The sequence below is a fragment of the Notolepis coatsorum genome, assembly GCF_963971535.1.
Source record: "Notolepis coatsorum genome assembly, chromosome: 2".
In the NCBI taxonomy this organism is placed as follows: Eukaryota; Metazoa; Chordata; class Actinopteri; order Aulopiformes; family Paralepididae; genus Notolepis; species Notolepis coatsorum.
In genome coordinates this window covers 209449063-209470254 of record NC_140166.1, presented here as the reverse complement: position 1 = coordinate 209470254, position 21192 = coordinate 209449063, and the positions used below count along the sequence as shown (strand labels likewise).

General features: G+C 43.6%; 1 protein-coding gene across 1 annotated transcript in view; it reads right to left on the bottom strand.

Moving 5' to 3' along the window:
- ptprfa (protein tyrosine phosphatase receptor type Fa) overlaps positions 1-21192 on the bottom strand; it is a gene marked incomplete at its 3' end in the record, with an annotated part of 262786 nt that overhangs the window by 31413 nt on the left and 210181 nt on the right. The window contains exons 18-19 of the mRNA XM_084308488.1: positions 20908-21123; positions 8718-8881 (exon numbers count right to left, since the gene is read on the bottom strand). Coding sequence (XP_084164614.1) covers positions 8718-8881; positions 20908-21123 — 380 coding nt within the window. The remainder of the gene's footprint in view (positions 1-8717; positions 8882-20907; positions 21124-21192) is intronic.

Here is a 21192-nt window from a genome sequence, read left to right as displayed (position 1 = left end):
AAGTCTTCACAATATCCTCAAAAACAGCTCTATAGATCATTTTATTCAATTCTGAAGGTCTCTAAAAATAGTTACATCTGTAGTATGGGTCAAATATGACACAGCAGAGAATATTGGCTGTTTATAGCATGGCATGCAGCATTGAAAAGTGGGTAGTTCTGTGGATCAAATTTCATCAGGAATTCAACAATTCAATGTTTGGACCCCAGGAAGAGTAGTCTCACCTTGGTGTAGACTAATGGGGATCCGCAATAAAACAATAAAACAACAATTCAACATTCAACCAGATTCATCTTTGAGTCTAGACACCCAACACCTCCCCATCCTCCCCACACCTCCCCTTTCTTCCCAGACCACCCCTTCCTTCCCATACCCCCCCTTCCTCCCCAGAGCTATAGTATAGTAGTAGTAGTAGTAGTAGTAGTAGTAGTAGTAGTAGTAGTAGTAGTAGTAGTAGTAGTAGTAGTAGTAGTAGTAGTAGTAGTAGTAGTAGTAGTAGTAGTAGTAATAGTAGTAGTAGTAGTAGTAGTAGTAGTAGTAGTAGTAGTAGTAGTAGTAGTAGTAGTAGTAGTAGTAGTCAGGGACGTGCACAGGACTTTAGAAAGGCAGGTGCCCGTAATCATAAAAGGGCATTAATTATTAAATGTAATGCGAGTGCGCGCAGCGCGCGAGCGCGATTTTTGGGGTTAATACAAGTCTATCATGGTACATTCAGTTTCACCGATAGATGTCACCAAAACTACATAGTGTCCCTTTAATAACACAATATGCGCTCCAGACCAACAGCTGCTGGAGGGAGGGAGAGAGAGAGAGAGAGAGAGAGAGAGAGAGAGAGAGAGAGAGAGAGAGAGAGAGAGAGAGAGAGAGAGAGAGAGAGAGAGAGAGAGAGAGAGAGAGAGAGAGTATGCTGCGTGTTTTCCTGCACTAGCAGCAGGGAGGGAGGGGCTGGGGAGGGCTGATCTGGCGACGTGTTTCACGAAAATATACAGTGCACTGCAAACCCGACATTTTATTTTGTTGGGCAAATACCTTACCTGATGTGTACTCTTGCTTTGTTTTAGTTGAAATAGTAACTGTAAAAAAAGAGGTCTCGACTCGAGTGTGAGGGCACTGTGAGCTCAACAACAGCTGGATATCAATTTCCTGTTCAGTGCACTGCTGGCCCTGCGCGGTTTACATGTCTCATTGATCATCACACACCCACGTGCTATGCCTATGCGTAAGGCTGGAAGGACCTATTATTTACGAGAGGGGTGGCATTTCTCTCTCTTTCTTTACCTAATATTTAGATTCTATCGTGACATCTTTCATTTGGAAGGGCAGGGCAGTATATATATATATATATATATATATATATATATATATATATGTGCAACAGTTAAAAAAAAAAAAAAAAAAAAAAGAGGGTGGCATAAAAAGGGCACTTTCTAATGAGAAATGAAAAAGGCAGGTGCCCGGGCACCCCTTCACCCCTATGTATGCACGTGCCTGGTAGTAGTAGTAGTAGTAGTAGTAGTAGTAGTAGTAGTAGTAGTAGTAGTAGTAGTAGTAGTAGTAGTAGTAGTAGTAGTAATAGTTATATTCTATTTTATTCTATTGAACTCTGTCTATTCTATTCTCCAATTGTATTACAGGTATTAAACTGTGTGAGAAAGATTCTCAGGTTTTGAACTGTGTGGGGGACCCACTAGGCCTGAGAGAGGGAGGCTCGCCCTGAGAGGGAGGTTTAAAGGGTCAAATTGGGTACCAGACAGGAAGAAAGACTTTAAGCTGTGTGGGTATCAAACAGGAGGAGAGACTGTCAGGTTTTAAACCATGTATCAAACAGGAAAGACTGTCAGGTTTTCAACTGTTTAAACAGTAATTCAGAACTGCACTATTGCGTCATTTTATTAACCATTTTATTGCACTATTTTGCTACTCTTTTATTATTAAAATTGTTTCTATATTGTCTGACAATCGAGCCGTAAACAGGGAGGCCTGTTGGGATGTTGGAAGTGAACTGTGATTTGGTGTTACCTTGACTTTGTCTATTTTGCTCATCAGGGTTTCAAGCACGAAGTGCAGAAACCCTATTGTTTTGTGTGAATTTCTTTTTTTTTCTCCTTCAGAAATGCTTTTGCAAATTCCTGTGAGATGGTAAATGGTAGCGACATGAACTTTGACCCATTGGTTGGAAGTTGTGTGTAAATGCTTTCCAACAAATAATGACCCCAATTGGCCTAAAGGGGGCGCTATAATTAAAGGTCAAATCTTTAAACTTTTTTTTGATCCACTTTTTCTCCTCTTCCTATTTTTCTCCCATCCCAATTTTCGCTGTGCCAATTCTCCCCTCCCCTGTCTCAAACATTGCTCGCATATGCCCCCCACTGGCCGGTTGTAGGGAGGATAGAAGCCTTGCATCACGTGTCCCCTCCGATACACGAGGCAGCCTGTCACATCTTTTCACCTGCCAGCGCGGACTCTCATTGGCGAGGTGTAACGTGTGGGAGGCGTCCCCCAACCGACCTGTAGGAGTCGCTGTCCACAACGTCCAGATTACCACCCATCGACTTCCACCTGCTAACTCTGCCAATTGAGTTAGTATGACGGTCGGCCCAAGCCGGAGGCAACGCCGACAGCCGGATTCAAACCCGGTGTCTCTTGTGTTGGTGACGAGCGCAATGTCCGCTGCGCCACCCAGCCGCCTAAATCTTTTAACTTTTAAAGGTCAGAACTCCTACAGCGTGAGTCCGATTTACACTAAACTTGATGCAGACATCCATCTCTATGCCCTCTACAAATTTGCTTCAAGGACCAATAAAATCCACCATATTGGATTTTCCGTCATCTCTGATTTTATGTAAAACACATTTTTGACATTTCATCCTAAACTGTACGTCCGATTACTACCAAATTAGCTGTGGATCCTTATTGGATGAAGCTTATTAAAGTTAGTGTATGGATTGTTGATATCTTTTTTTAGTTTAAAATATAAACCAATGAAGTTCAAAAGGCGTGGCTGAGTTTGATGCAAGTCTACAACCGTTAGGTCAATCATCATCAAATCAGCAGGGTATGTCCAGTTAACTACCCAAAACATACCCTGAAAACCCCATTAAAATAGACCACTAGGGGGCACTACAAATTTACAAAATGTGCGAATAACACAAATCAGATCATATTTCAACGTTTTCTTATCCAAACATTACAAAACTTGCAGGACATGTTTCATAACACTGCTGAACCGTGTGTGTGAACTTATAATTGCAATCATAATGATCAATATTGGCTTGAAACCCATTGATTGCCGCTTGCGGCTATATTTTTTTTAATGTTTTGCTGCTGTGAAACACTTTGAGCTACAATTCTTATATGAAAGGTGCTATACAAATAACGTTTATTATTATTATTATTATTATTATTATTATTATTATTATTATTATTATTATTATTAGTAGTAGTAGTAGTAGTAGTAGTAGTAGTAGTAGTAGTAGTAGTAGTAGTAGTAGTAGTAGTAGTAGTAGTAGTAGTATAGTAGTATAGTATTATAGTAGTAGTAAGTAGTAGTAGTAGTAGTAGTATAGTAGTTGTAGTGGTAGTCGTACTAACCTTTCCTGTTTGCTGTATCCATGGAAAGCAGGGGGCAGAAAGAAAGTAAGAGAGGATAAAATGACATTCTGTCAGTAATAGGGGACGCCACATACACATGCGCATGCACACACAAACCCTCACACACACACACCCACACACACACAAACCCTCACACACCCACACACACACACAAACCCTCACACACATAATTTGTAGCAGTAGCAGAGGCAAATGCAAACAGCACCATAGGGAACCACGCAAATCAATAATTCCAATACTGGACTGGTATGTTCTTCCTATGGCCTAGGAAAGTGAAATTGATATGTCAATATCAGCTACTCTCTCATAAACATGTGAGACTCAGACTTGATGTAATCAGATAGAATGACTGGAGCTGCTCCATAGACAATGAATAGGACATTGATTTAGTGAATTCCCACAGAATTCCTCCTTTTCTTTCTACACCTAAGTCAAGCGCTGGCGGCAGATTTTCATATTAGAATTACCGTAGCTCCTGAACCCTTTGGGCGATCGAAACAATTTAAATAGTGTCTGAAAGCTGAGAAATCGCTCATCCCGCCTACATATGTCATTACGGTAATGCCGCTTTCAGGAATCTAGGAAGTGCGACGCGGAGCGTACCTTTTTTCTGTCGACTCGATAACATTAGTTCTGCTGGAAGTGGCATATATTTAGAATGTAAACAACTTCTGTGTGTGTGTGTGTGTGTGTGTGTGTGTGTGTGTGTGTGTGTGTGTGTGTGTGTGTGTGTGTGTGTGTGTGTGTGTGTGTGTGTGTGTGTGTGTGTGTGTGTGTGTGTGTGTGTGTGTGTGTGTGTGTGTGTGTGTGTGTGTGTGTGTGTGTGTGTGTGCATGTGAGAGAGAGAGAGAGAGAGAGAGAGAGAGAGAGAGAGAGAGAGAGGGGCACAGAGAAAGAAACTTCTGGGGTTCTTTTATTTCTATATATATAGGTATATATATATAGATAGATAGATAGATAGATAGATAGATAGATAGATAGATAGATAGATAGATAGATAGATAGATAGATAGATAGATAGATAGATAGATAGATAGATAGATAGATAGATAGATAGATAGATAGATAGATAGATAGATATTTTACACCATAGGTTTTCTTCCCCCTTTCTCTATTATGTGTTTCTTGTTTGCATACATACTTTTATGTTTTGATTATGATTATGATTGTGTTGTGATTTCACAGTATGGCTGATGAGCCATGCACAAGCCAGGCTGTGGACTGAGAGAATGCAGACCGGTCCCTCAATCACCAAAGTACAATTGTTCACATTTTACATAGTTTTTCACAGAACTCTGAACTCTGAACTATACTCAACTCACACACGAGAGAGAACAGAGACAGAATGGGGCAGATGGGGGCCCCCTGCTGATGATGTGTAGGAGACAGAAAGAGAGGGGGGATTGATTTGAGAGACACAGAGAGGTGTGAAAGTGACTTCCTGCTGTTTGTGTGTGAATAAAAGAAAACGCATGTACATAGTTTTTCATTTTCATAGTTTTCCCCTCAAGAAAGACTCCAAAGCTCACACACCTTTTTGTACACATTTTAAATAAGTAAACCTTCAAATTGTACAAGTGTTTACAATTCCACATGTGCAATTACATTTACTATTTGAATAGAATCCTCTAAAATCCCATTCGGTTTTTTAGTTTCTTCTTGATATTTCACTGTTATTACACAATTATATCATAATAGTAATGTTAAATAACTGCCAGATATTGAAAGATGAAGTAAAAAAAGGGACAAAAGCGCTTACTCCTAGGACATTATTTGACCATTTTACAACCAAAAATACAAGAAATATCCAGGCGGAATTCTATAATATACTATGATTACAGGGGTTCCTCCACCTGCCAAATCCCATTATCCTCAGGCAGGCAGGCAGAAAAGTGGCAATTTTTTATCTTGAACTTGAGGACTGCATACTGTTTTTGCAAAGCTTAGCTTTATACTTTATACTTATAGCACATGCATGAGCCTGGTCTCTTTTGAAAGATAACATTCTGAAGTTACTAATGCAACAAAGGAAAATCACTTTTAGTGCTAATGAAATAGAGTAACAGAGGTTTGAACTTGAGTTGAACTTGAACTTGTGTACTCACATTTTTCTTTAGTGGTTGCAATATTCCATATTCCATTATTCCAGCATAGAGCTATGAGCTGGAAAACACAGCCGTTCCATAGCCTGAAGTCTTATGTAGTACAGGTCCACATTTTATGAAAATCTGTTCAGGAATTAGTGTTTGAGAGAGGTTCGAGTAAACCGTGCACCAAAAAAGAGCCATCCACAGCCGTGTGTCACTTCTCATTTTCGCTCGTCAACTTTCACCTACTTCCTATATTTGCACCGTTGGGAATCGTTGGAAGTGGACGCTCGTTGGCGAAGGCTGACCAATCATTTTCGCCATCAGCAGTGATTGGTCAGTTCTCGAGCGTATATTGTCCGACGTGGTCATTTGACGCGCGGCGCATAAAAAGACACTCGCCTGACATATTGCCATTTAACTTGAGCACCGGGGCACGGAATTGGTCGAGTGAGGTGGCGTTCGAACGGCGGAAAATATATGTTTAGAAGGGTATATTATATGTTCGGCGAAAAATGCAGCCCGAGCCGGTAGACTCTCGCAAAGTGCCGCGACGTGCGTGCATGGGCATGACGGCCCGATCTCGGACCGATGCGTGGTAAGAGGTTAACCCCTGTGGATAATGTATTAACATGTGATCTGTATATCTTATCTGAATAATAGTATATTAACATGAGACCTGTATCTGTATAATGTATTAACATGTGACCTGTGTCTGGATATATTATCTGGATAATGTATTAACATGTGACCTGTATCTAGATACTATATTAACATGTGATCTGTATCTGGATAATGTATTAACATGTGATCTGTATCTGTATACTATATTAACATGTGATCTGTATCTGTATACTATATTAACATGTGATCTGTATCTGTATACTATATTAACATGTGATCTGTATCTGTATACTATATTAACATGTGATCTGTATCTGTATACTATATTAACATGTGATCTGTATCTGTATACTATATTAACATGTGATCTGTATCTGTATACTATATTAACATGTGATCTGTATCTGTATAGTATATTAACATGTGATCTGTATCTGGATAATGTATTAACATGTGATCTGTATCTGTATACTATATTAACATGTGATCTGTATCTGTATACTATATTAACATGTGATCTGTATCTGGATAATGTATTAACATGTGATCTGTATCTGTATACTATATTAACATGTGATCTGTATCTGTATACTATATTAACATGTGATCTGTATATGTATACTATTTTAACATGTGATCTGTATGTGTATACTATATTATTAACATGTGATCTGTATCTGTATACTATATTAACATGTGATCTGTATAATGTATTAACATATGATCTGTATAATGTATTAATATGTGATCTGTATAATGTATTAACATGTGATCTGTATCTGTATAATGTATTAACCACTTAAGCATTGGACGGCCCGGCGGCAGGCTGCCACGCACTCACGCGCACGTCGCAGCACTCATCTGTCGGCTCCGGGCTGCGTTTTCGCTGATCCATCCAATCCATCCAAGACGAAACATCCGGCGAGTGTCATTTGACAAGCCGTTCGGACGAGTCCGGTTGTGCACGGTCCTGAACTGACCAGTCACCGCTGATGGCGAAAATGATTGACCATTGTTGTAGCCAAGGAGCTTCTGCTCCGAAAGCGATCCCAGACGGGCGCTGAGAGTGGGGGAAGGTGACACAAGAAGACGAGAGCCTCTGAATGAATGGGAGCGGACGGCCATTATGGATAATCATGCCGAATTTTTACTGGTACACACATAACACATTACCTGGTGGCACAGTGGTCCAGAAGGTCCAGGGTTCGATTCCCACTTGGGGACCAGGTTTCCGTGTTGCCAGGTACCCAGGTGGGGTATCTCCCGGGCCTTTCTGTGTGGAGTTTGCATGTTCTCCCTGTGCTCGCAAGGGTTTCCCCTCCCGATAAGATAAACCCAATGGAAAAACATGCACAACAGATCGCTAACGCTGTCACGTTCCCTGGCGAAGACGGACAGGAGCACTTGGATTGGTCCCTATCTGACTCAATTTCATCGGTGACCCAAAGAATTGCATGTGTGTGTTCCTGTGTGTGCTGCCCATCGCATGTGTGTGTCACTGCATGATGAATAAAGACTTCTTCAAAAGTACAGTTTATTATTATTATATTTATTACAAAAACCTTCGTAAAAAAAATCTTTTTACTTATATTTTTTGGACCTGTACTACATAAGACTTCAGGCTATGGAACCATTGTGTTTTCCAGCTCCTACCTCTCAGCTCGAACTTAAAAACAGGCATCTGGCAACCAGTACAAATAAAAGAAGAGTACACAAAACCTTTACTTGAGTGTGTTCAAACCTATGTTACTCTATTTCACTCACAGTGATTTTTATTTATTGTGCAAGAAACTTCAGAATGTTACCTTTCAAAAGAGACCAAACACATGCATGTGCTATAAGTATAAAGTATAATAAATGGCTAATTACTTTGGTTATGCAATCGTAAAGAAATTGTGCCAGATGCTTAAGTGGTTAAACTAAACATTCACTTTAGACACTTTAAACACTTTTGAACCCTACACCATATTGTATCTATTTATTACTAAACGACTTGCACTACATCTCTACCAAATTCTAGCATTTTGTACTTTAGTTTTGTATATTTTGTATAGTGTTTGGTCTTTATTCTTTTTGTACTGTATGTAGCACAATCTCAGGAGGCTCATACAGAACCAAGCATTTCACTGTAATGTACTGTACATGTACCTTGTGACAAATAAAACAAAACTTAAACTTGAACTTGAACTTTATGTATTACTGCCCCTTAGTGGAAACAGTGATCATTCACCTCATTTCCAGAACAAATTGTTGAGACGGCAGTCTACCCTTAACCCCCCCCCATGTTGTAGAAGAAACTGGTCTGACTCAAATGGCGAGGAACAGGGTGACGTCACTCTTCCCACCGCTATGCTCAAAAACACCCGGCGCTGTTGGTTGGAAACATGCGCTCACCTCTTGAAGAGCAGGATGGCGATGACGATGATGATGATGAGGACCACTGCGAGCACCGGGCCCATAACCCAGAGCATCTCGGGCTCCTCTGCGTGACGGGACATGCCGCTGTGTAGCTTCACCGTGATGGGGTCGGAGTAGGGGCTGGCTGCAAACGACCTCTGCTGTAACACACGATGAACGACTGTAACACACGATGAACGACTGTAACACATGATGAACGACTGTAACACACGATGAACGACTGTAACACATGATGAACGACTGTAACACACGATGAACGACTGCATCACACGATGAACGACTGTAACACATGATGAACGACTGCATCACACGATGAACGACTGTAACACATGATGAACGACTGCATCACACGATGAACGACTGTAACACATGATGAACGACTGCATCACATGATGAACGACTGTAACACATGATGAACGACTGCATCACATGATGAACGACTGTAACACATGATGAACGACTGCATCACACGATGAACGACTGTAACACATGACGAACGACTGCATCACATGATGAACGACTGCATCACATGATGAACGACTGCATCACATGATGAACGACTGCATCACATGATGAACGACTGCATCACATGACGAACGACTGCACCACATGATGAACGACTGCATCAGGGCTGACCTTCGAAGCTTTTTTTGGCAATCGAAGCTTCGGGGCCGAGCTTCGATTTTAATTCGAAGCTTCGTAAAAAATAAAATAAAAAAAAATATTTTTTTTTTAATTTTTTTTTTTAATATTTTTTAAATTTTAATTTTTTTTTATCTTATGTTGTGGGACTTGTACAGCACTTTCGTAAACGTTGTTGTTTTTAAATGTGCTCTATAAATAAAGTGGGTTGGATTAATTAATTAAGTAGCCCCTTTCGTGAATGAGGCATCCAACAAGGTTTCACTCGGCTGTGTGATTTAATTCAAGGTGGATCGCTGTTGTCGTTTGAACAACTTCAGATTTCATGGGAACTACCAATCCCCCAAATCAAGAATGTTTAAGATGAATGAAGTAAGATTTTGATTATTTGAAATATGGCCTGTGTAGACTAAACTATGCACAGAATTATGTCAGTCTACAAGGTCCGGCAATGTAGACCTTGTAGACTCCACTACAGACCAATTATCAGTGAATGTTCATGCATTTTTAAGAAGGGCAACTTCCACAAAAAAACAAAGAACTCACCAAAACATCTCAGTAGCACCTTATCTAAATGTTATATTTCATATATGGAGATTCATATTTATTTATGTGTTGCATGCATTTCTACATTTTATTTCCTATTTTGTTTATTCATCCCAGTATCTTTCTTTCTTATGTGTGGAATTCTACAAGGTGCGCGCACACACACACACACACACACACCTACACACACACACACACACACACACACACACACACACACACACACACACACACACACACACACACACACACACACACACACACACACACACACACACACACACACACACACACACTTACATTTAGTCATTTAGCTGACGCTTTTATCCAAAGCGACTTACAAGTTCTGTACGACAAGACAGCAAGAAGGGTACAACTCTATCAGCTGAGTAACAATGTTCATCAAAGTGTTGCGTGTTACAGTGTAGGTTAGTTTATTAGGACAAGTGCATGACAGTAAGGTTAGTCACGGTTAGATTTTTATTTTTTTTTATCATTTCAGATAATGGTTGAAGAAGTGAGTCTTTAGTCAACGGCGAAAGATTGGACGGGATTCGGCTGTCCTAACTGGGATGGGTAGTTCACACACACACACACACACACACACACACACACACACACACACACACACACACACACACACACACACACACACACACACACACACACACACACACACACACACACACACACACACACACACACACACACACACCTACACACACACACAAATCGAAGTAAAAAAAAAAACATTTGAATTTTTTTTGAAAAAAAAATTAATATATATATATATATATTTTTTTTTAACTTCGATTTTTTTTTTAATGTTCGAAGCTTGTGCCATCGAATCGAACGTTCGAAGCTTCGAAGCATTTAAGACAGCCCATGATGAACGACTGCATCACATGGAGAGTGCATGATACTAGTGGAAGATATTGGTTCAGATATTGGTTGAAGAAGTGTGTTTTTAGTTGGCTATGAATCACATCATGGATATGAATCACGTCATAGATATGAACCTATCACATCATGGATATGAATCACACCATAGATATGAACGAAAGGTTATCCTATAACCTAGTTATATGAATACTGGCTGAGCGTCTCGCCTCTCTTATCTCCTAGCACATAATGTGCTCACGAACAAACAAATGCACTCACATGCACGTGACCAGGCCACGCCCCCGCGTCCTACTATATGACGCCGGACATGGTCACACTCTACCTTCCTCAGAAAGATTTCCAACCAAGGGACCTCAGGGCGCTAAGAGCGAGACGCTCAGCCAGTATTCATATAACTAAGTTATAGGATAACCTTTCGTTATATTATCATACTGGCCAATCGCGTCTCGCTCTTCGCCATTATGAGATATGGGGCAGAGCAGACGAGTGTACCCCCTGAGGGCCCGTAAGCCCCAACCAGGGAGGAGGGGAGTCCCGTCCACCCGCCCATCCTAACGAAGGGGGGGAGGCAGTCAACTCCACCAAAGTGCGAAAAAGGGGGAACCAGACACCCCTGAAAAACGCACAGCACAGGCGGGACCACGTGTGACACAGCACCCCGTGGCACACACCCACACACCCCTACTAGCCCACCAATGGTGGGACGCAGGAGAGGTCCTAGACCTCAGAACCGCCTGGGAGACAGAACCCCCAGTCACGTCCACGAAGTAAAACCTAACGAAGGGACCCAGGGAGGACCAGAAGGCTGCAGCACAGATGTCCTCCACCGAGGCCCCCCCTAACAGGGCAGCAGGGGGGACCTGTCCAGCCAACGTGCAGCAAAAGGCAACGCCCCCGCACAGCCAATGTGACAGGTGCTGCTTGGACAGCGCCTCACCCGCGCAAGGGCCACCGTAACAAACAAACAGTTGAACGGAAGCCCTGAGAGCCTGAGTCCTGAGGTAAACCCCCAGTGCACGGACAGGACACGACAGGTGAAGGCCCGCCTCCAACTCACTAGCGTGAGGAGGCGGACGAACGCCTGAACCACAATATCCCTGGAGCGAACAGAGCTCCAGATATTCTTTGGCACGAAGACTGGATTAGGCCTCAGAGTCGCACCGCTATCGGCCGAATAGACAGGCACTCAGGCCGCACCGAGAGAGCACACAGCTCACCCACGCGCTTAGCGGAGGTGATGGCCAAAAAGAACGCGGTCTTCAAAGACAGCTGATCCAATGGCGCCTGCTCAAGAGGCTCAAACGGGGCCTCCGACAACAGGTCCCACTCGGAGACCGAGAACGTTCCACAGGCTTGAGATGCCGAGCGCCAAGCAGGAATGTTCTCCTCCCTGTCTGACACTCCTCCATGTCTGACAATATACGACCCTGACGTCGTGTTGTCCGTCCTGACCAAAACATGCTTGCCCACCACAAGGTGGCCGAGTTGTTTGAGGACCAGAAGGACTGCCTTCAATTCCAACACATTGAATGTAGCGCAGACCGGGCAGCATGGTATTGCCAGCTGCCCCCTACTGCGTTGGCCTGACACGTCCCCCCCCATCGCATGAGGGAGGCGTCGTGAAGACCGTGACGTGTGACAGCCTGCTGCCCACAGGGACCCTGCTGGTGAGGGCACGAGTGTACCCCCACACAGCTAGACGGCGAAGTTTTTTTAGGGTGGATTTATTACCAAACCTCGAGATATAGCCAATCATTTTAATGATTATTTTATTGATAAGGTGGAGATGATAAGGAATCAAATGCTGCCAGTGGATGGTAAGCTGTCTGAATCAATAATTAAACAGCATATTATGCATACAAAAAAATGTGAATTTGATTTTATGGATATAAATCTAGAGCAAATGGAAACGCTTCTCTTGTCCATACAGTGTGACAAACCTTGTGGTCATGATAACTTAGATGGTAAACTGCTCCAGCTGGCAGCCAGAATTGTAGCAAAGCCACTGTGTCATATTTTTAATCTATGTCTAAGTGAGGGTGTTTTTCCTCAAATGTGGAAGATAGCTAAGGTCACTCCACTTCCAAAAAATGCTAAACAGCCTTTTAATGGAGCAAATAGTCGACCTATTAGTATCTTGCCAGTTTTAAGCAAAATCATGGAAGGTGTTGTTTTTAAACAGATTCAGCATTACCTCTCAGAAAACAGTATAAATTCTCAATTCCAACATGCATATAAGGAGGGTTATTCTACATGTACAGCTTTAACACAATTAACAGATGACTGGCTACAACAAATTGACAGGAAGCGAATGGTGGGTACTGTACTACTGGATTTCAGTGCAGCTTTTGACCTCATAGATCACAAGTTGCTGCTCATAAAACTAACTGCATATGGATTCAGAACTGCAGCTGTTAACTGGATAAAAAGCTATCTATGTAACAGACATCAATGTGTTGTGTTTAATGGTACCCTGTCCAACTTTAAATCCCTACAGTGTGGAATTCCACAGGGAAGCTGCCTGGGGCCCCTCTTCTACGCCATTTTTACAAATGATTTGCCATGGGTATTAGAAAATACATGTATGGTTATGTATGCCGATGATACTACAATGTATGCATCATCAGACAAGACAGAAGAGCTTAATGAAGTCCTTCAGAGAGATTTGAACTTAGTGTCCACTTGGGTGTCTGAAAACAGGCTGAAGTTAAACATCTCAAAAACCAAGAGCCTAATATTGGGATCCAAGCATACTATAAGAAAATACGTGAAGCTAAGTATATCTTTAGACGGAACAGCTATTGAGCAAGTTAGAGAGGCAAAGCTGTTGGGTATCACACTTGATGGAACACTCTCATGGTCAACTCACACCAACAATGTGGTTGCCAAAATGAGCAGAGGTATTTCAATTATCAGAAGGTGTAGGTATTTTCTAGCCGATCTGATATTGAAGCAAGTGATACAGTCATTAGTTCTTTCTCACCTTGACTACTGTCCAGCTGTCTGGTCTAATGCCTCAAGACAAGAGCTCAATAAGATCCAGCTCACTCAGAACAGAGCGGCCCGTCTGGCCCTGAACTGCTCAATGAGAAACAGTGTGGAGGGGATGCATACCAAGCTGTTGTGGTTGAAGGTGGAAGACAGACTGGATTGCAGCCTGATCTTGTTCATGAGGAATATATATATCTCAAGAGAACCTATCTGTTTGTATTCACAGCTAACATGTACACATGATCGACATAAGTATAATACTAGGCATGCCTGTAGGGAAACGTTCACACTGCTACTACCAAAAACCAATGCAGCAAAGAAAACTGTGTTATATAGAGCCATGTCATATTGGAATAAACTGCCAGTACATCTTACTCAGATAACCAGTAAGATAAGTTTTAAAAATAATTTGAAAAGAGCATTGAGAGAAAAAGAAATTAGTTTACATTAAAGAAAAACACAGATACTGTAGTTTACACTGTAAAGATATGACTGTCTGAGAGTTTAATCCCTTTTATTGTATTTTCTGTGATCTGATACTCTGTTTGTGTACTGTAATGCTATTTGGAAATATTTTTATATTTTTATATGTAGGAATATTGGAATATATTTTTAAATGTATGCTACTATAATGTTATGTATGTATGTACTGTTTTTGTTGTGTGTGGACCCCAGGAAGACTAGTTGTTGCTGCGGTGATGACTAATGGGGATCCGTAATAAAGATAAAGATAAAGATAGGGCATGCTCATCTAATGTAGCTGATCCCTCGGCCGCCAAGGCTGTCGGCCTTGTGATCACCTGTTGTCTTTGTGTCCAGGGTACCATGGGGGAACATGGCCGCTGGTCGGGGGCCTCGGGGGAACATGGCCGCTGGTCGGGGGCCTCGCCACAGCCGCTGGCGAGGCCGCGCCCTCACCTCTGGCTGCGCGGTGTGAGGCGGTATGGGGCCTAGGTCAAATACCGCCTGCGCTCCTGCGGAAAGACCAAAGTCCCTCTGCGGAGAGGGGAGCCCTGAGGAGGGAAAACCCTTCTCTCCTCCTCAAGGGGAGACTGTTCCAACCAAAGATGTCTGTGAACAAGCGTTGACAGCATCCTAGCCCTCCCTGCGGTTATAGCTTGCGGCTAGGTCAAAAGCTGAATAACCTCAAAACCTTGTGCGATGTTTTGACGTCAGCTGGCCCTAAGGCCCCACCACCGACACCATTTTTTACCGAAAAAACAGCAATTTGAACAATGTTGCCAGTCGCTGGTAATTCTATACCGCGGCGGTATAGGCTTTAACAGCCCACCAGCCACCTGCCGGGCCGACTCGCCTCATGGCGTCGGCCGGGCGGGACACCGCTCCACCATGTCAGAGGCAAAGGACTGATGCCACCTGCTTCACAAGCACGGAACACCAGTGGTGGCTGCAGACCAAAGTCTACTACTAGTGAAGCACTGCCTCACTAGTAGGCATGCAGCAACCTCCATGAAGGGGTAAATTAATAAATGAATGAAAACTCCACTAACACACTGCAGAATGGGCTAGCCCATACACACAATTGTTAAGGGGATGCAGACCAAAGAAAAACACCAGTCCCGTCCACACAATTCATAGATTCACAAAAAGCACACCAGCCCTGAGCCTCAGCCCATCCACCCATGTAAATGGTAAACAAGCCCCCGTTAAACCCCCAACATTAGACACCGATTGACCGTCAGCATGAATGGTTAAGAGGAGGGAAGACTTTTTAATAGACAGCCCTCGGCGGGGAACAAGGAACAGCGTCCTAGCATTGTAGCATTAGCATTAGCCGCGCGCTCTAGGATAGCTGGGAAAACACCCAAAACAGAGTCATGACGACCATGTTTTCCCAAATATCCTGCCCCTCGCGCCAACACATCACTCGGCTGTCTCACGGGACAACGAGCAGTATTACTCATGCTAGTATCAATGCCTGACAACGCAGGCCTTACCCGTGCACGACTTAGCTCGACTGCTAACCGTCGCGCGACGTCCCTCAGTCCGCTGTCACGAGATGAGAAAAACCCAGGACAGGCCTGTTGCGCTGTTTAGGATGTGCCGAGAAGATTCCAGGGGCTGGTGAACTTCTGGCGAAAACCCAACATTGTGTAATTTCTCCCTGCGTTTCATAACAACTAGTTCACGGAGTGCACTGCTACTTCCGTGTTGGAAACAAAAATGAGGAAGGTAAAGTGTGACCATGTCCGGGGTCATATAGTAGGACGCGGGGGCGTGGCCTGGTCACGTGCATGTGAGTGCATTTGTTTGTTCGTGAGCACATTATGTGCTAGGAGATAAGAGATATCTCATAATGGCGAAGAGTGAGACGCGATTGGCCAGTATGATAATATAATATAATAATAAATCACGTCATAGATATGAATCACATCATAGATATGAACCTATCACGTCATATATATGAACCTATCACATCATGGATATGAATAACATTGTAAATATGAACCTATCACATCATGGATATGAATCACATCATGGATATGAACCTATCACATCCAAAGATGCATTCTAAAAATGGCTTCCCTAAACAAGTACTTGAGCACTACTCCAGTAATGCATGCAAGTACTAGATCTGGGAAAACATTATGGATTATGGTGTCCATCCCTAGTCTGCAATCGTCTCAGATGTGCCACGGTCTTCTGAAGACTTGGAGGTTCCATTACAAGCCACTCTTGTGTCCTGCAGCAGACGTGAAGGATTAGGGATTGTTTACCTAGTCATAGCCCCCCCCCCCCCCCCCCAACAACCACCGGCCATACACACTCTGTCACAGGTTAATATATGCATCCCCACCTGCTGGCCATGGTTCATTTATTTTGTTGAGTGCCAGTCCTATTGTGCCAAAAATGTACGTCTTTGTCAGCAGCAGTTTATTTTCAAATCAATTAAGGAGGCAGTTATGGGGTCATACCTTCACCATGTGACTGTATGCATGACTCAACAACATGACTCATAACAACATGGCTTGATTGATTGATTGATTGATTGATTGATTGATTGATTGATTGATTGAAAACTTTATTAACAGATTGCAGAATGGGTACAGTACAGTACAGCTCAATACATACAATTGTTAAGGGGATGCAGACCAGAGAAAGACTTTCGTCTTGTTTACATCAGGGTCCCCCATTTTCAATTCATCGTAACTGTTAGGGTTTGTAACCGACCTCAAACGCAACGGCACAGAGAGAGTTGTTCAGAGTTAGCCAAAGCAAGGGCGTATTTATTTTCAGAGTTACAAGATGGAATGAAGTTGAGCAACCGAACAAACTGGGAATCTAGCATGTGAAGATTGTTGCGGCTCTGCAGATACTCCCAGTAGGTGGTGGTGAGGAATTGGCTTGTGACGTCTGAAGCGGCTCTGCAGATCCTCCCAGCTTTCACTCCCGGTGGAAACGGAGAGAGAGAGAAATCTGAGTTAGCCCAGCGCACAACAGAAACAGAGAGGTGACTGATCCAGTATATATCCAAGTGACTTGATCTTCGGTGTACCACACACAGTTAGCAGAGTCCAGAGAAAAAACAATACGGTAATCCAAAGTGTAAATCCAACACAAAAATAGGTGAGAACAGTACAAACAAAAACGGGATCTCTTCGGTGTTTCACAAACACACAAAAAACTGATGATCCAAAAGAACTGTTTCCAAAAACTCACCAGAGCGCAACGCGTAAAGCGGGCAGATAACGAGGCGCAGCTCAGAACGGGAAACCAGGTTCTCCACAGGGATTCTCCACGAAAATCCTGGAGAGCAAAAGACAGCAAACAGCGACGGGGAAGGCAGGCAAATGCAGGAGTATTCAGAACGATCCAACATCGATAGTGGGGGGATCAGAGTATATAAAGCCACAGGGCGCTGATTACAAGCTGTGACAGCTGCGTGATGAAATTGATACTTGCTCCAGAAGCGTGTGTTGGGGAAAGCACCAATCAACACGGCACCTTACAGGAACGGAGCGTGTGGCGGGGAATGCAATTAATCAACAAAGTACCTTAAAGGAACGGAGCGTGTGGCGGGGAACGGACCAATCATCACAGTACTTTAAGAAGCCTGTGGTGGGGAAAGAACCAATCCTCACAGTAACATATATGACATACATGACATACAGATAGACAGTACTGCTACATCTATACATTTATGACATACCAGATTTGCAATTACAGTACTGTTTGTGATACAAAAAGAGTCCAGAAAAAAGAGTATATACATTTGACGTAGAAACTGTACATTGGATTGGGTAGGTGGGGGTGGGGGGGGACTGTACATTGGAGGTGGTTGGGTCGGTGGGGGGGGGGGGGGGGGGGTTGGGTAGGAGGGGTGGGTGGGGGACACTGTGGGCTGACAGACCTCACGCCCCACAGTGACTCAACAACATGACTCATAACATGGCTGGCAGATGACCCACAGGAAGCCCCTCTCATCTATCATGAGTAGATCTGACCGAGATGAGAGAGAAACGCCATTAATGGCGATCACAGATCCTTACAAAACGCTGTACTGTATATAAAATACTGCATATATGACTGTCTCAAGACATAGATGTGCCAAGTGTTGAATCTGCAGAAAATACCATTTTTCATTAACTGCTAAAGGAACACGCCAACATTATGGGAAATGGGCTTACCATCTTCTCCAGAGTCAGACAAGAAGATACAGTAGATGCCAATTTCCTCTTTGTGCATTTCAGTAGAAAGCTATCTGGCTGCAAGCTAGTCTAGCTTAGCACAAATGAATGGAAGTGGATATGGATCACCTAGCCTAGCTTAAAACTCAGGGAGAGGTGTTTTTGGCCAATAGCTAGGCTAGTGGTCCGTATCCGCGTCCATTCATGTGTGCTAAGCTAGTCTACAGCAGATTGCAGCCAGATAGCTTTCTACTGAACGCACAGAGAGGAAATTTGTATCTATGTTCTTGTCTGACTCTGGAAAAGACAAGTTCAAGTTTCTTTATTAGTTGTCATACAGAATACTTTGCATGAAATGTTTCTTTCTGTGTGCTCCTGAGAGTGTGCTAGATAATAACAAGATAGTATAAAATAAGTATAATAAGTATAAAATAGAAAGTCAAGAAGTCAAGTACGTAAACAAGTGTAAACAACAAAATTGTTCAGTGTATCTATACAGTATGCACAGCTGGTACAAAATTATGAGGTATAGCTTAGCTTGTAGTGCCACCTTGTAGTGGCGAGGTGCAATAAGGAATGAGAATGATGTGCAATTTCCTTACCAATAATAATATAAATATAAAGTGTAAAGTGTGTCTAAAGTGGTAAAGTGGGTGCTACAGTGTGTTGTTTATTTAAGTGAGTGTATGTGCACTGTGGGTGTGTTGATGGTTGCTTATTGTTCATTGTTCATTGAGCATCCTGATGGCCTGGGGATAGAAGCTCCTTCTGAGTCTCTCTGTGCTTGCCATGAGACTCCGGTATCGCTTGCCTGACCGCAGTAGTTCAAAGAGGCAGTTGTTTGGGTGGCTGGAGTCTTTGATTATTCTCTTAGCCTTGCCCATGCACCGCTTGTTGTAAATGCCTTGGAGAGTAGGAAGCCCCCCTCCAATTGTGCTTTCGGCTGAACGGGCCACTCTCTGTAGTCTGCTGCGGTCTTGTGCAGTGCTATTCCCAAACCAGGAGGTGATATTGCCAGTCAGGATGCTCTCTATTGTGCATGAGTAGAAGTTCTTGAGGATCTTCTGACTCACGTTGAACTTCCTTAAGCGCCTAAGGAAGTAGAGGCGTTGTCGTGCCTTCTTGATAACACTGTCAATGTGTGTGGTCCATGTCAAGTCCTCGGATATGTGGACTCCGAGGTACTTAAAACGGTTCACTCTCTCAACCGGTGCCCCGTCGATGCTGAGGGGGCTGTAGTCCCTGACCCCCGACCTCCTAAAGTCCACAATCATCTCCTTTGTTTTGCTGACGTTCAGGGAGAGGCTGTTCTCTTGACACCATCCCGCTAGAACCTTAACCTCCTCCAGGTAGGCCCTCTCGTCGTTTGCAGAGATCAGGCCCACCACTACTGTGTCAAATTTGATGATTGTGTTGTTGTTCCGCTGTGCCACACAGTCATGTGTGTACAGGGAGTAGAGGAGGGGACTCAGGACACAGCCCTGGGGGGCCCCTATGTTGAGAGTGATGGATGAGGAGGTGCAGTTGCCTGCTCTCACCACCTGGGGTCTGCCCGTCAGGAAGTCCAAGACCCACTGGCAGAGGTCATAGTTCAAGCCCAGGTCCCTGAGCTTGGCTATGAGTTTGGAGGGGACTATGATATTGAATGCTGAGCTGTAGTCGATGAATAGAATTCTCACATAGTTCCCCTGCCTCTTGTCCAGGTGTGATGCTGCTGTGTGCAGCACATGGGCTATGGCGTCCTCCGTGGACCTGTTGGGGCGATATGCAAATTGCAGGGGGTCCAGGTTGATGGGGAGGGAGGAACAGATGTAGCCCTTCACTAGCTTCTCAAAGCACTTCATGGCTATGGAGGTGAGAGCTACAGGGCGGTAGTCGTTGAGGCAAGCAGGCTTGGATTTTTTGGGTACAGGGATAATGGTGGACTTCTTCAGACAGGTGGGGATGACAGCCTGTTCTAAGGACAGGTTAAATATGTCAGTGAATACCGGGGCCAGTTGGTCGGCACAGACTTTTAGGACGCGGCCGGGGATACCGTCCGGTCCTGCTGCCTTCCTGATATTCACTTTCTTAAAGGTCCTCCTCACCTCATGGTCTGTTATCCTGAACACTGAGTCTCCATCAGCAGTGCCCCCCCCCCTCTATTGCAGTGGTTTGTAGGCTGGTGTTGTTATTCCCAGTCTCAAACCTCGCATAGAAGGTATTGAGATAATTTGCTAAGGAGATGTCACTGTTCAGCTTGAGGGAGGTGCCTTTGTAATCTGTCATCGTTCTGAGGCCCTGCCACATAGCTCTAGAGTCAGCCTGTTCATATTGAAGTTCAATTTGATCACTGTAGCGCCTTTTTGCTTCTATTTGCTTCTAGACGGTAATGTTGGCATGTTCCTTTGAATATTATGATGTCTGCATGTATGTGGGATGAAAACGTGACTCACAGAGTCGTGGTCCTTCAGGTTGGCCAGGATGAAGCAGCGGTACTGCTGCTGGCCAGGGAGCGGTTTGTTGTAGAATCCATTGTACTTCTGCTCATCGCCCAGGGTGAAGGTCTCTGGCAGGGTCTCTAGTTTGGCAGCGATGTATGGCTGCATTAAGTCCTGGCTCTGTCTCCTCTTCCTGTGCAGACTGGGCATGTCGATGTTAGCCTCCAACAGCTATGTCAACAGAGGGAAGATGAGGATGCATTAGACATATCTTGGGACAGGTATGGATTGTAGGACCAA